The sequence below is a fragment of the Delphinus delphis genome, chromosome 13 (assembly GCF_949987515.2).
Source record: "Delphinus delphis chromosome 13, mDelDel1.2, whole genome shotgun sequence".
NCBI classification, from domain to species: Eukaryota; Metazoa; Chordata; class Mammalia; order Artiodactyla; family Delphinidae; genus Delphinus; species Delphinus delphis.
The window spans coordinates 22,126,439-22,139,472 of NC_082695.1; the positions used below are offsets into that span (position 1 = coordinate 22,126,439).

At 48.6% G+C, this 13,034-nt stretch overlaps 1 protein-coding gene across 3 annotated transcripts in view; it reads left to right on the forward strand.

Annotated features, from left to right (window-relative positions):
• Nucleotides 1–13,034, forward strand: part of EMID1 (EMI domain containing 1) — a 41,123-nt gene that overhangs the window by 18,415 nt on the left and 9,674 nt on the right. For all 3 annotated transcript variants that reach the window (XM_060028289.1, XM_060028288.1, XM_060028287.1), the window contains exons 6-14: nucleotides 674–794; nucleotides 1,034–1,084; nucleotides 1,168–1,257; nucleotides 1,873–2,010; nucleotides 3,281–3,370; nucleotides 3,504–3,556; nucleotides 4,072–4,134; nucleotides 4,237–4,281; nucleotides 12,246–12,290. In XM_060028289.1, coding sequence (XP_059884272.1) covers nucleotides 674–794; nucleotides 1,034–1,084; nucleotides 1,168–1,257; nucleotides 1,873–2,010; nucleotides 3,281–3,370; nucleotides 3,504–3,556; nucleotides 4,072–4,134; nucleotides 4,237–4,281; nucleotides 12,246–12,290 — 696 coding nt within the window. The remainder of the gene's footprint in view (nucleotides 1–673; nucleotides 795–1,033; nucleotides 1,085–1,167; nucleotides 1,258–1,872; nucleotides 2,011–3,280; nucleotides 3,371–3,503; nucleotides 3,557–4,071; nucleotides 4,135–4,236; nucleotides 4,282–12,245; nucleotides 12,291–13,034) is intronic.

Below are 13,034 nucleotides of genomic sequence, written 5' to 3' on the forward strand. Positions count from 1 at the left end.
AGGTGTGAGCACCCCAGGAACCCCACCCTGCTCCCCAAGCTCCCTCCCAGGGGAAGCCGGCAGGAGGGGCAGCTCAGCTCAGATCTGGGGGCTGGGTCTCAGTTCCGGGTCAGCTTCTCTCTGGGCACGTCTACATGGCCCCCCACTTCCTGGTCTGCGGACGTTCTGACCTCTCTTAATCCTCAGTAAGTGGCTCAGGGGACACCGCTGACCCTTCAGGCTCTCCCCTCCACTGGGTCCAAAAGTGGTTTTGTACACACCTCGGCACCTCTGTTTCATGCCAGACCCTCCCAAATTTCCCTTCAAATTTAGTAAAAATCCGTGCAGCCTGTGGTGCTTTAACAGACCAAGAGAAGTTTAATATTATGTATGCATCTAAATGTATATAAATATACTTATTAACATGCAGGTAAGCATAGGAGAAAGCCGCACGGCCCAGCAAACACAAGGACAGTCTCAGAACTCAAAGTGGATGAATGTGATGAATTGTGCATTTTGAAAACCATGGTCACTTCTGATGAAGTTCGGGGCCCCTGTGAGTCCGGGTCTCCACTCCAGGCTGGGTTCTGCCAGCCACGTGGCCTGCTGCCCCCCAACACCAGGGCCCCGAGCTGGCCTGACCCTGGCGAGACCCTGGTACCCACCCCATCCCTATTGTCCTCTTCCTCCATAGGTGGCGGTGCTGACTGTCACTGAGCAGGCAGTGCCCCCGACCCCAGCTGCCCCTGAGGACCCTGCCCCGCTCTGGGGTTCCCCAGCTGCCCAGGGCAGCCCCGGGGATGGAGGCCTCCAAGGTGAGTGGGTCAGTGGGGAACACGCTCCCGTGTGGCAGTGAGTTGGATCCAGCCCCCTCCCTGCTGCTGACTCCCAGCTTGACCCCCTTGTGGGCCTCAGTCTTCCTAGTTTTCCCTTGGGCCTGAGGGGATGGTCTCCAGGGGCCCCTGAGCACTGGAGTCCTGGGAGGCCCAGCAGCTGATGGAGCAGGGGTAGGAACTCTAGACACCACTGACCCCTGCCTACCTCTCCACCCCAGGGCTACCAGGAACCAGAGAAAACGTGAGGGCCCCTCTGCTCCCCCGAGATGGTAGGTGCTAGCGGGGCGGGCAGGGCCGGGGGCAGGCCAAGCGCAAGGCCGGAGCTGCGGAGCTGATGAACTTTCTCCCCCAGATCGAGTTGGTGCCCGGGGGCTTCCTGGGCCCTCTGGCCCCAAGGGAGACCCTGGCAGCCGGGGCCCAATGGGGATGAGAGGCCTGCCAGGTGAGTGCCCACAACACCGGCCCTTCCAGCTCCCCTGGCCAGCCCTGCTCAGGTGAGCCCAGGCTGGGGCCTTCCTTACCAGACCCTGCCCTCCTGGAGCTCCCAGACCATGAAGGCTAGTGGGGGTGGGCCTAGTAGGCAGGGGAGAAATAGCAGTGCCCACCCCATGTGACCAGGGTTCTTATGGGGGACGGTGCAGCTAAGGGAGCTCTAAGGAGGGAAGCCCAGACCCAGCCTGGATGGAGTGGGGGACGGGGAGGGCTTTCCAGTGGGAGCTACACCTTAGGTGAGGCCTCAGAATGACCAGAAGTGCACACCAGGCAGCGCCAAGGGAGGACTGATAGAGGGAGCAGCTCGTGCAAAAGCCTAGAAGAGAGAAGAGAGAACATTCTGGAAATCAGCGTCTGCTAGGCACCTGTTGTGTACCAAGTGTCCACTGTCCTGAAGCCTCAGGGGAGGGCTGTGTTCATCCCCCTCATAGACGGCCAGGGAGGGAGTCTGGCCTGTGGCCTCTGGAGCCATCTCGTACCTGCTGCCCCTGGCTGCCTCATCCCTGGGCCACCCTGGGCCTCCCTGCCTCTTGCACACCCACCAAACCCCCTGGTTCCATTGCAGGTCCGCAGGGCCCCCCAGGGATCCCTGGCCAGGCTGGAGCTGTGGGCACCCCTGGAGAGAGGGGACCTCCAGGCCCCCCAGGGCCTCCTGGCCCCCCAGCCCCACTTGGACCACCCTATGCCCGGATCTCCCAGCATGGTGAGTCCCTTGGAGTCACAGCAGGTCCAGGTGGTGGTGGGGTGAGGCTGGCATGACCATCTGCCAGGCACCTTCTGTATACCAGGCTTGGCCTTGGGCCATAAGTCACCTGATCCTCCAGTGGGCGCTGTTGTCACTGATGAGGAAAACTGAGGGCCAGAGAGGGGAGATCACACAGCCAGGGCACAGGGGGGCCGGCTTCAGATCCACGAACCCTCCAGAGCCTGTGCTGGGAGCCACCAGCATCAGGCCCTCCCACTAAGCCTTGGAGCTGGCCAGGATCCAGCCCTCAGAGCACTGGGAAGCTCAAGGCCTAGCAGCAGGATGTGACCCCTGAACTCCCAAGGCCAGAGCCCTGCCTCTGTGCTCAGAGAGGACCTGCCCCCTCCGCCCAGCTGGGCCCTGACGCGCATCCTTCACCTTCTCCAAAGCCTGGCGTGCACGCGCGCTGCCAGGGGTCAGCGCTTGGAATGCCAGGTTCAACCCCATCTGCATCATACCTTTGGTGCGTGACCAGGCACCATTCATTCATTCTCCCTCTCCAAGGGACTTCCCTGGCGGTTCAGTGGTTAAGACTCTGCCCTTCCAATGCAGGGGGCACGGGTTCGATCCCTGCTCAGGGAACCAAGATCCCACGTGTTGCCAAAAAACAACAACAACAACAAAACATTCTCCATCTCAGAGTCTCAGTTTCCTTATCTGTATGACACCCATGCACAGAAGCTTGGCACAAAGTAAGTGTCAAAAATGGTAACTTTTATTATTATTCCCATTAGGCACGTGACAGTACAGGCTCAGCAGGGTAGACACTTGCTGGATGTCACTGGCTAGACTCTGGCAGTGTCTCCCTGCTTCCTGGTCCTGCATGGCCAACAGTCTCCTGACTCCCCACCCTTGGAGTGGGTGCCTGGTGGCCCCAGCCATGCTGCAGGCTGTCCCACAGGGCAGTCAAAGCTGGCTTGGCAGAAGTGACAGGTTAAAACTGACTGCCCGGGCTTCCCTGGTGGTGCAGTGGTTGAGAGTCCGCCTGCCGATGCAGGGGACACAGGTTTGTGCCCTGGCCCGGGAAGATCCCACATGCCGCGGAGTGGCTAGGCCCATGAGACATGGCCGCTGAGCCTGTGCGTCCGGAGCCTGTGCTCCACGGGAGAGGCCGCAGCAGTGAGAGACCCGTGTACTGGAAACAAACAAACAAACAAACAAAAAAAAACTGACTGCCCCACTCTGCCCCGCCCAGCCCAGCCCTGCTCACTCATCTTTCCTCCCCCAGGGGACCCATTTCTGTCCAACACCTTCACTGAGACCAGCAGCTACTGGCCCCAGGGACCGACTGGGCCCCCAGGCCCACCAGGACCCATGGGTAAGTTGAGTCCAGGTCTAGGGTAAGGGGCAGGGTTGAGGGATGGCAGAGAGACTAGGGGCTGGCTATCAGGAGGGAGCTGATGGTGGACTTCCTGGCATTGTACTGTTGAGGGCATCATGTCTTATTCCAGGTCCTCCTGGACCTCCTGGTCCCATGGGCATCCCTGGGAATCCTGGACATATAGTGAGTATTTCTCCAAGTACTCCCACTCTTCTGTCCGTCCATCCACCCACCCCCCCTGCACCCAACCCATCCATCCACTCACCTATCCACCCACCCACCCACTCAACCACCCATCCATCCATCATCCATTCATCCATCCTTTCATTCATTCATTCAAGCATTTATGGAGCACTTAATGTGCAAGATACTTTCCGTAAATCTTCTTATTCAGTCCATGTAACAAGAAGCAAGTATTGTTATCACCTAAGGCCAAGAAAGGTGGAGATTCTTGCCCTAGGGCTGTGGCCAGCACATGGCAGCTTCCAGATCAATGCAGGGACTGTCTGACTCCAGGGCCATCGCTCTGAACACTGAGCTGTATGCACTTCCTGTTGTGTGCTAGGCATTGGGTGTGTGGTGAAGGGCCCAGAAGCCCAGGGCAAGCTGGGGTGCCCTTCCCTACCCCTCTGCCCCCTAAGTCCCTGCCCCCTCTACCCTGCCCCAGCACAAGGCTGAGGCCCTGTCTTGTTGCTCAGGGACCCCCAGGCCCCACTGGACCCAAAGGAATCTCCGGCCACCCAGGAGAGAAGGGCGAGAGAGTGAGTATTGAGGTGGCCCTGGGTGAAGGATTCTGGGGAGTCCTGGGCACCCTGGGTCAGACCCTCTGACAGCGCACTCCATTCTTCTCCTCCCTCCTACAGGGACTGCGTGGGGAGCCTGGCCCCCAGGGCTCCATGGGGCAGCAGGTAAGTGATGCTGCCCACCCTGCAGCACCCCCTCCAGGATCCCACAGGCCCAGACCCCTGCTATGGCTCCATCTCCTATGGCCAGAGCCCCTGTCCCTCCCTGTCTGGTCCAGAGCAAGCTCCGTCTCCTTTCTTACCCCCCGTCTCAGGGTTCCATTAGCCTCTTAGGATCAGGCTGCCTCCATCTCCCTCGCTCTCGCTCTGTATCTCTGTACCTGTTTGTCTTTCTCTTATCTTCCCTCTGCGTCTCCATCTCTCTGACTCTTTGTATTTCTCTCTTTCTCCATCTCTCCAACTATGACTGTAGATTTGTCTATTTCTCGCTCTAGTTTGGTCAGTTTTTGCTCCATGTATTTTGAAGCTTTGTTATTAGGTGCATACACTTTCAAGATTTTAATGACTTCTTGGTCCTTTTATCTGTATGAAATGAATATCTTTCTCTCTGGTAATACTTCTTGTCTTGAATTCTATTTTGTTTGATATTAAAATAGCCACACCAGCTTTCTTATGCTTGGTGTTTGCGTGATATATCTTTTCCAATCCTTTTACTTTCAACTTGTTTGTCTTTCTATTAAAAGCGTGTCTTGGGCTTCCCTGGTGGTGCAGTGGTTAAGAATCCGCCTGCCAATGCAGGGGACATGGGTTCGAGCCCTGGTCAGGGAACTGGGATCCTGCATTCTGCGTGGTGCGGCCAAAAAAAGAAAAAAGACATACTTGAGTCTTGCTTTTTTTTTTTAAACAGCCTAACTATTGAGTTCATTTACTTTTTTTTTTTTTTTTTTTTTTTGGCCACACTGCCCAGCTTGCAGGATCTTAGCTCCCCAAAAAGGGATTGAACCCGCACCCTCGGCAGTGAAAGCATGGAGTCCTAACCACTGGACCACCAGGGAATTCTCCATTTACATTTATTTATTTATTTGGTTGCAATGGGTCTTAGTTGCAGCAGGCAGCCTCCTTAGTTGCAGCTTGCAGGCTCCTTAGTTGCAGTTCGTGGTCTCCTTAGTTGTAGCATGTGAACTCTTAGTTGCAGCATGCATGTGGGATCTAGTTCCCTGAGCAAGGATCGAACCCGGGCCCCCTGCATTGGGAGCATGGAGTCTTTTTTTTTGTTTTTTGTTTTTTGCGATACGCGGGCCTCTCACTGCTGTGGCCTCTCCCGTTGCGGAGCACAGGCTCCAGACGCACAGCCTCCGGACGCGCAGGCTCAGCGGCCATGGCTCACGGGCCCAGCCGCTCCGCGGCATGTGGGATCTTCCCGGACCGGGGCACGAACCCATGTCCCCTGCATCGGCAGGCGGACTCTCAACCACTGCGCCACCAGGGAAGCCCAAGGGAACATGGAGTCTTAACCACTGTGCCACCAGGGAAGTCCCTCCATTTACATTTAGTGATGTATATTATTATTGATATGGTTCTGCTTAAGTCAACTATCTGGCTATTTGTGTTCTACTTACCCCAATGTCTCCTTTATTTCTTTTTCTCCCCTTCTTTTCCTGCCTTCTTTTTTTTTTATTTTAGATTTTAAAAAAAATTTTATTGGAGTATAATTGATTTACAATGTTGTGTTTCAGGTGTACAGCAAAGTGAATCGGTTATACATATACAAATACCTGCTCTTTTTAAGATTCTTTTCCCATATAGGTCATTACAGAGTATTGAGTAGAGTTCCCTGTGCTATACAGTAGGTCCTTATTCGTTATCTATTTTATATACAGTAGTGTGTATATGTCAATCCCAATCTCCCAATTTATCCCTCCTCCCCCCTTTCCTCCCTGTTAACCATAAGTTTGTTTTCTACATCTGTGACTCTATTTCTGCTTTGTAAATAAGTTCATTTGTACCTTTTTTTTTAGATCCCCTACCTTCTTTTGGATTGAGAATTGTTCTGTGTTGTCTCTACTAATGACTTTTTCACTATACCTCTTTGTGTTACTTTTTTCACGGTTGCTCTAAGGATAACAATATGCATCCTTTTACTTGAATTAGTATTATACCTCTTCATGTATACATAAGAACGTTACAACAGTATAATCCACTCCCTTCTGTCCTTGTGCTATTGCCATCATATATTTTACTTCTGTATTTGTTATAAATCCTCAATACATTGTTGTTATTGCTTTAAACAGTTGACTTTTAAAGAAGTTTGAAAAACAAAGAAAAATAGTCTTTTACATCTCATGATGTATTTATCATTTCTATACTCTTTATACCTTCCTGTAGATCCAGATTTTCATATAGTATCATCTCTCTTGAGCCTAAAGAACATCCTTTAGCCTTTTTTGTGGTGTGGGTCTGCTGGCAACAAATCCTCACTGCTTTTGTTATCTCAAACTGTATTTAACCTTAATTTTTGAAAGATGTTTTCACTGGATATAAAATGATAGGTTGGCAGTTTTATCCCCCTTTATTACTTTAAAGATGTTGTTCCGTGGTCCTCTGGCTTATGTAGACAATTACAATTTCTCATGAGAAACTGACTGTCATTCTTATTGTTTTTCCCCTGTACATAATATGTCTCTTTTTCCTTTGGCATTTAAGACTTTCTCTTTACCCTTGGTTTTCATCAGATTGATCATGATGTGGATGGCTGTGATTTTCTTTGTGTTTATCCTGCTTTGGGTTGGCTGAGATTCCCGGATCTGTAAGCTTGCTGGGTTGTGTTTTTCGTTGGTTGTTTTGTTTAATGAATAAAATTCTTTTTTACAGCATTTTTTGAGTTCACAGCAAAATTGAGTAGAAAGTACAGAGAATTCTCATATACTCCGTGTCCCCACACGTGGATAGCCTACCCCACCATCGACATCTCACATCACAGTGGTGCATTTGATACGATTGATGAACCCACATTGTCATGTCATTATCCCCCAAAGTCCATAGTTTACATTAGGATTCATTCTTGGTGTTGTACATTCTATGCGTATTAATAGATGTATAATGACATGTATACACCATTGTAGTATCATATAGAATATTTCACTGCCCTAAAAATCCTCTGTGCTCTGCTTATTCATCCCTCTCTCCCTTCTAACCCCTGATCTTTTAACTGTCTCCACGTTTTTGCTTTTTCCAGAATGTCATATAGCTGGAATAATACAGTATGTAGCCTTTTCAGATTGGCCTTTTTCACTTAATAATACACATTTAAGGTTCCAGCGTGTCTCTTCATGGCTTGATAGCCCTTTTTTTTTTGAATAATATTCCATTGTATGTACCACAGTTCATTTATCCATTCACCTACTGAAGGACATCTTGGTTGCTTCCACGTTTTGGCAATAGTGAATAAAGCTGCTATAAACATCCAAGTGTAGGTCTTTGTGTGGACATAACTTTTCAATTAATTTGGTTAAATGCCAATGAGTGCAATTGCTGGATCATATGGTAAGAGTATGGTTAGTTTTATAAACTTTTTTGTAAGTTTTTGTAAGAAACTATGGTCACCATACTATATCTTAGATCCTTAGATTAGAACTTAGTCATCTGGGAGTTCACTGGCAGTCTAGTGGTGAGGACTTGGCACTTTCACTGCCATGGGTTCAGTCCCTGGTCGGGGAACTAAGATCCCTCAAGCTGCACGATGCAGCCAAAAGAAAAAGAAAAAGAACTTAGTCATCTTATAACTGAAAGTTTGTACCCTTTTACCAACCTTTCTCCATTCCTTCCCTCCCCACAACCCAGTCCCTGGCAACCACCGTTCTACCGTTCTACTGTTTCTCTGAGTTCAACTTTTCTTTTCTTTTCTTTTTTTTTTTTCCGCATTCCACGTATAAGTGATACCACACGGTAGTTGTCTTTCTCTGTCTGGCTTATTTCACTTAGCATAATGCCCTCCAGATTCATCCATGTGGTCACAAATGGCAGGATTTCCTTCTTTTTTAAGGCTGAATAATATTCCTGTGTGTGTGTGTATAACCCACATAGTATTTATCTGTTCATCAATCAATGGACACAGGTTCTTTCCATATCTTGGCTATGATGAATAATGCTGCAATGAACATACCTCTTCAAGACAGTGATTTCCTTTCCTTTGGATAGATAACCAGAAGTGGGATTGCTGGATCATACAGTAGTTCTATGTTTAATTTCTTGAGGAATCTCCATACTGTTTTCCATAATGGCTGTACCAGTTTACATTTCCACCAGCAGTATACAAGTGTTCCCCTTTTTCCACATTCTCACCACCATTTGTTATCTCTCATCTTTTTGATAACAGACATCCTAACAGGTATGAAGTGATAGCTCAGGTTGTGGTTTTGATTTGCATATTCCTGATGACTAGTGATGTTGAGCATCTTTTCACATACCTATTGGCCATTTGTATATCTTCTTTGCAAAAATGTCTATTCAGGTCCTTAGCCCATTTTTTAATTGGCTTATTTGGGGGTTTTGCTATTGAGTTGTATAAGTTCCTTATATATTTTGGATATTAACTCCTTATTGGACATGTGGCTTGCAAATATCTTTTACGATTTCATAGGTCGCCTTTTCATTTTGTTGATGACATTTCCTTTCCTGTGCAAAAGCTTTTTAAATTGGGTTGTTTGTTTTCTTCTTGTTGAAGTTTAAGAGTTCTTTGTATATTTTGCATATACAGAGATACACCTTTGTACACCTTTATCAGATGTATCTTTTGCAAATATTTTCTCCGAGTCTATAACTTGTCTTCTAATTCTCTTGACATTCACTTTTGCAGAGCAGAAGTTTGTAATTTTAATGAAGTCCAGCTTATCAATGATTTCTTTCATGGATTGTGCTTCTGGCATTGTATCTAAAAAGTCATCATTAAACCCAAGGTCATCAAGGTTTTCTTCTATGTTATCTTCTACGAATTTTATAGTTTTGCATTTTACATTTAGGTCTGTGATATATTTTGAGTTAATTTTTGTGAAGAGTATGAGGTCTGTGTCTAGATTCATGTTTTTGCATTTAGATGTCCAGTTGTTCCAGCATCATTTGTGGAAAAGACTACCTTTGCTCCATTGTATTGCCTTTGCTCCTTTGTCAAAGAAAAGTCAACTACATTTATGTGGGTCTGTTTCTGGGCTCTCTATTCTGTTCCATTAATCTATTTGACTATTCTTTAGCCAATACCACACTGTCTTGACTAGTGTAGATTTATACTAAGTTCCCTCTAAGCACTGCTTTCACCATCTCCCACAAATTTTGCTAAGTTGCATTTTTATTTTCTTTTTCTTTTTTTTTTATTTTTTTATTTTTTTGCGGTACGCGGGCCTCTCACTGTTGTGGCCTCTCCCGTTGCGGAGCACAGGCTCCGGACGCGCAGGCTCAGCGGCCATGGCTCACGGGCCCAGCTGCTCCGCGGCATGTGGGATCCTCCCGGACCGGGGCACGAACCCGTGTCCCCTGCATCGGCAGGCGGACTCTCAACCACTGCGCCACCAGGGAAGCCCTGCATTTTTATTTTCATGTAGTTCAGAGTATTTTAAAATTTCTCTTGAGATTTGTTCTTTGGTCCACCTGTTATTTAGAAGTCTTTTGTTTAATCTCCAAGTATTGGGGGAGTTTCCAGTTATCCTTTTTTGTGAGGGGGGCTGTGCCTCGTGGCTTGTGGGATCTTAATTCCCCGACCCGGGATCGAACCCATGCCCCCGGCAATGGAAGCTTGGAGTCCTGACCACTGGACCGCCAGGGAATTCCCTCCAGTTATCTTTTTGTTAGGGATTTCTAGTTTAATTCCATTGTGGTCTAAGAGCATACATTGTATGATTTTTATTCTTTTTAATTTGTTGAGTTATATTTTATGGGCCAGAATGTGGTCTATCTTGGTGAATGTTCCATGTGAGCTTGAGAAGAATGTGTAATCTGCTGTTACTGGATAAAGTGGTCTATAGATGTCAATTTTATCTGGTTGATTAATGGCATTGGCGGATTCATATATTTCTCTTTGCAGTTCTATCGGATTTGGCCTCACATATTTTGATGCTCCGTTGTAAAGTGCATACACATTAAGGATTGTTATGCCTTCATGGAATGCTGACCCCTCTATGTCCGTGATAACTTTCCTTGCTCTGAAGTGTGCTCTGTCTGAAATTAATATAGCTACGCCCACTTTTGTTAAAAAATTAATTTATTTTATTTATTTTATTTTATTTTTGGTTGCATTTGGGTCTTTGTTGCTCCGTGCAGGCTTTTCTCTAGATGCAGCGAGCGGGAGCTACTATTTGTTGCAGTGCGCAGGCTTCTCATTGCCGTGGCTTCTCTTGTTGCGGAGGATGGGCTCTAGGTGCGTGGGCTTCAGTAGTTGTGGCACACAGGCTCAGTAGTTGTGGCTCGTAGGCTCTAGAGTGCGGGCTCAGTAGTTGTGGTGCACGGGCTTAGTTGCTCCGCGGCATGTGGGATCTTCCTGGACCAGGGCTTGAACCCATGTCCCCTGCATTGGCAGGCGGATTCTTAACCACTGTGCCACCAGGGAAGTCTGAGGCTCTGTTAATTTTTTTTTTTTTTTTTTTTTTTTTTTTTTTTTTGCGGTAAGCAGGCCTCTCTCACTGTTGTGGCCTCTCCCGTTGCGGAGCACAGGCTCCGGACGCGCAGGCTCAGCGGCCATGGCTCACGGGCCCAGCCGCTCCGCGGCATGTGGGATCTTCCCGGACCGGGGCACGAACCCATGTCCCCTGCATCGGCAGGCGGACTCTCAACCACTGCGCCACCAGGGAAGCCCTCTGTTAATTTTTTTAAAAATCTTTCTTCTCTCTGTGCTTCACTTAGAATTATTGCATTGACCTGTCAAGTTAGTTGATTCTTTCTTCTGTTATGGCACATCTTCAATTAATCCCAGCTAATTAATTTTTTATTTCTAGTATTATCATTTTTATTTCCAGGATTTCCATTTGATTCTCTTTTCATAATTTTCACATCCCTCCTGAAATTCCCCATCTCATCACCCATTGTATCAATTCCACTAGATTCAATTTTTAATTTTTGGCTGCGTTGGGTCTTAGTTGTGGCAGGCGGGCTCTTCACTGAGGCACGTGGGAGCTTTTGTTGTGGCACGTGGGCTTTTCACTGCAGTGCGCGCGATTCTAGTTGTGGTGTGCGGGTTTTCTCTTCTCTAGTTGTGGCATGCGGGTTTTCTCTTCTCTAGTTGTGGCATGCTGCCTCTGGGGTGCATGGGCTCTGTAGTTTGCAGCGTGCAGGCTCTCTAGTTGAGGCACGCGAGCTCAGTAGTTGTGGCATGCAGGCTTAGTTGCCCCACATCCCCTGCATTGGAAGGTGGCTTCTTTACAACTGGACCACCAGGGAAGTCCCTCCACTATATCCGTTAACATAGTTGTCACAGGTATTTTAATCTCCATGTCTGGTAATCCCAGTACCTGGGTTGGTATGGGTCTGTTTCTACTAACTGATTTTTCTCTTGCATATGGGTCACATTTTTCCATTTCTTCACATGTCTAATAATTTTGTATTGCATCCTGGACAATATAGACAATATAGTGAAGACAGTCTTCCTCTGAAGAGTGTTGAGTTTTGCTCTATGGTGTGGCTCCAACTCAGCTCTGTGACTTTAGCATGGGCATTTCACGGACCATCCAAGGATTAGAGTGGAGTATTTATACAGATTTTGCTCCCCTACTGTGGCTCCCTGCTTTCCAGCATTTCCCCTCCGTTTCCTCCTTCTTTGTCAGTCTTGACCCCGACCTCTGATTCCTCAGGCCAATAAGACTAAAGCTTGCTGCTTGAGCTGTTTGCCAGGCAGAGGGGGTTGGGATGAGCCCTCAGAGGAAAAGCCATAAATATACTGATGTTACCCAGTGCAGTTCCCTTCTTTCTAAGGTCAGATATCCTTCAGTTACTGGCTGTTCTTTATCACTTTCCATTGCCTTCAAACAGTTGTTTTTTTGCATTTTTATCTCGCCCAAACGAGCTACTCTCTGTCTCACCCTTGCTCAGCCTCTCTTCCTCTCTCTATCCTCGCCTCTCTCACTGTTCCTACCTCTCTCTCCTTGCAGGGAGAACCTGGCCCCAAAGGAGACCCTGGTGAGAAGAGCCACTGGGTAAGCCACTAGCCCAGCACTGCCCTCCCGCTGCCTCCCCGCCCTGGACACTCAGGAGATTATTTGGGGGTGGGGGCACCCCATCCAGATCCCCTTTGCAACCTGGTCTCCAAGTGGGGAGCCTTGCCAGTTCTCAGCCCCAGCGTCCTCCCCTATCCTGTCCCTCCCCAGTGGGCAGGGCCAGCCGTATCAGCAGACCCTACATTCTTTGCCTCTGTCTTTATCCCTATCTCTGCCTTCCTTCTGCGGCCTTTCCAGGCCAGGGTGACCCTGCCAGTTCCTCCTGGGCAGTTTGGGCTGACCCAGTCCAGACTGCATCCCCTGCCTCCATAGCCCCCTCCCAGCAAGGGCTTTGGCTTCTGCTCCCCTGTCTGCAAAAGAAAGGGAAGCATGAAAACAATATCCACACAGAAGAACGGGACAGGAGGCCTTAGGAGAGCCATGCAGCAGAGGAAGGGAGTTGTAGAAACGCTGAGGTACACAGGAGCGCTTCGGTAAAAGGGACAGGGCACTAGACACCACCATACACATAGGAATCCGTGAATCACAGGAAGGGAGACCTGGAAACCACCATGGACACGTTGTACATGGTAAATGAGGTCAGGGGACCTAGATCCATTGTACCCAAAAGACCTATAATTAACATGAGGTCCCAGACACCATCACATACACAGGAGACCCATGAGGAGTCGGAGGAGAGGCCTAGAAACTGCCATACGCACCAGAAAACCATGGAAAATGAGA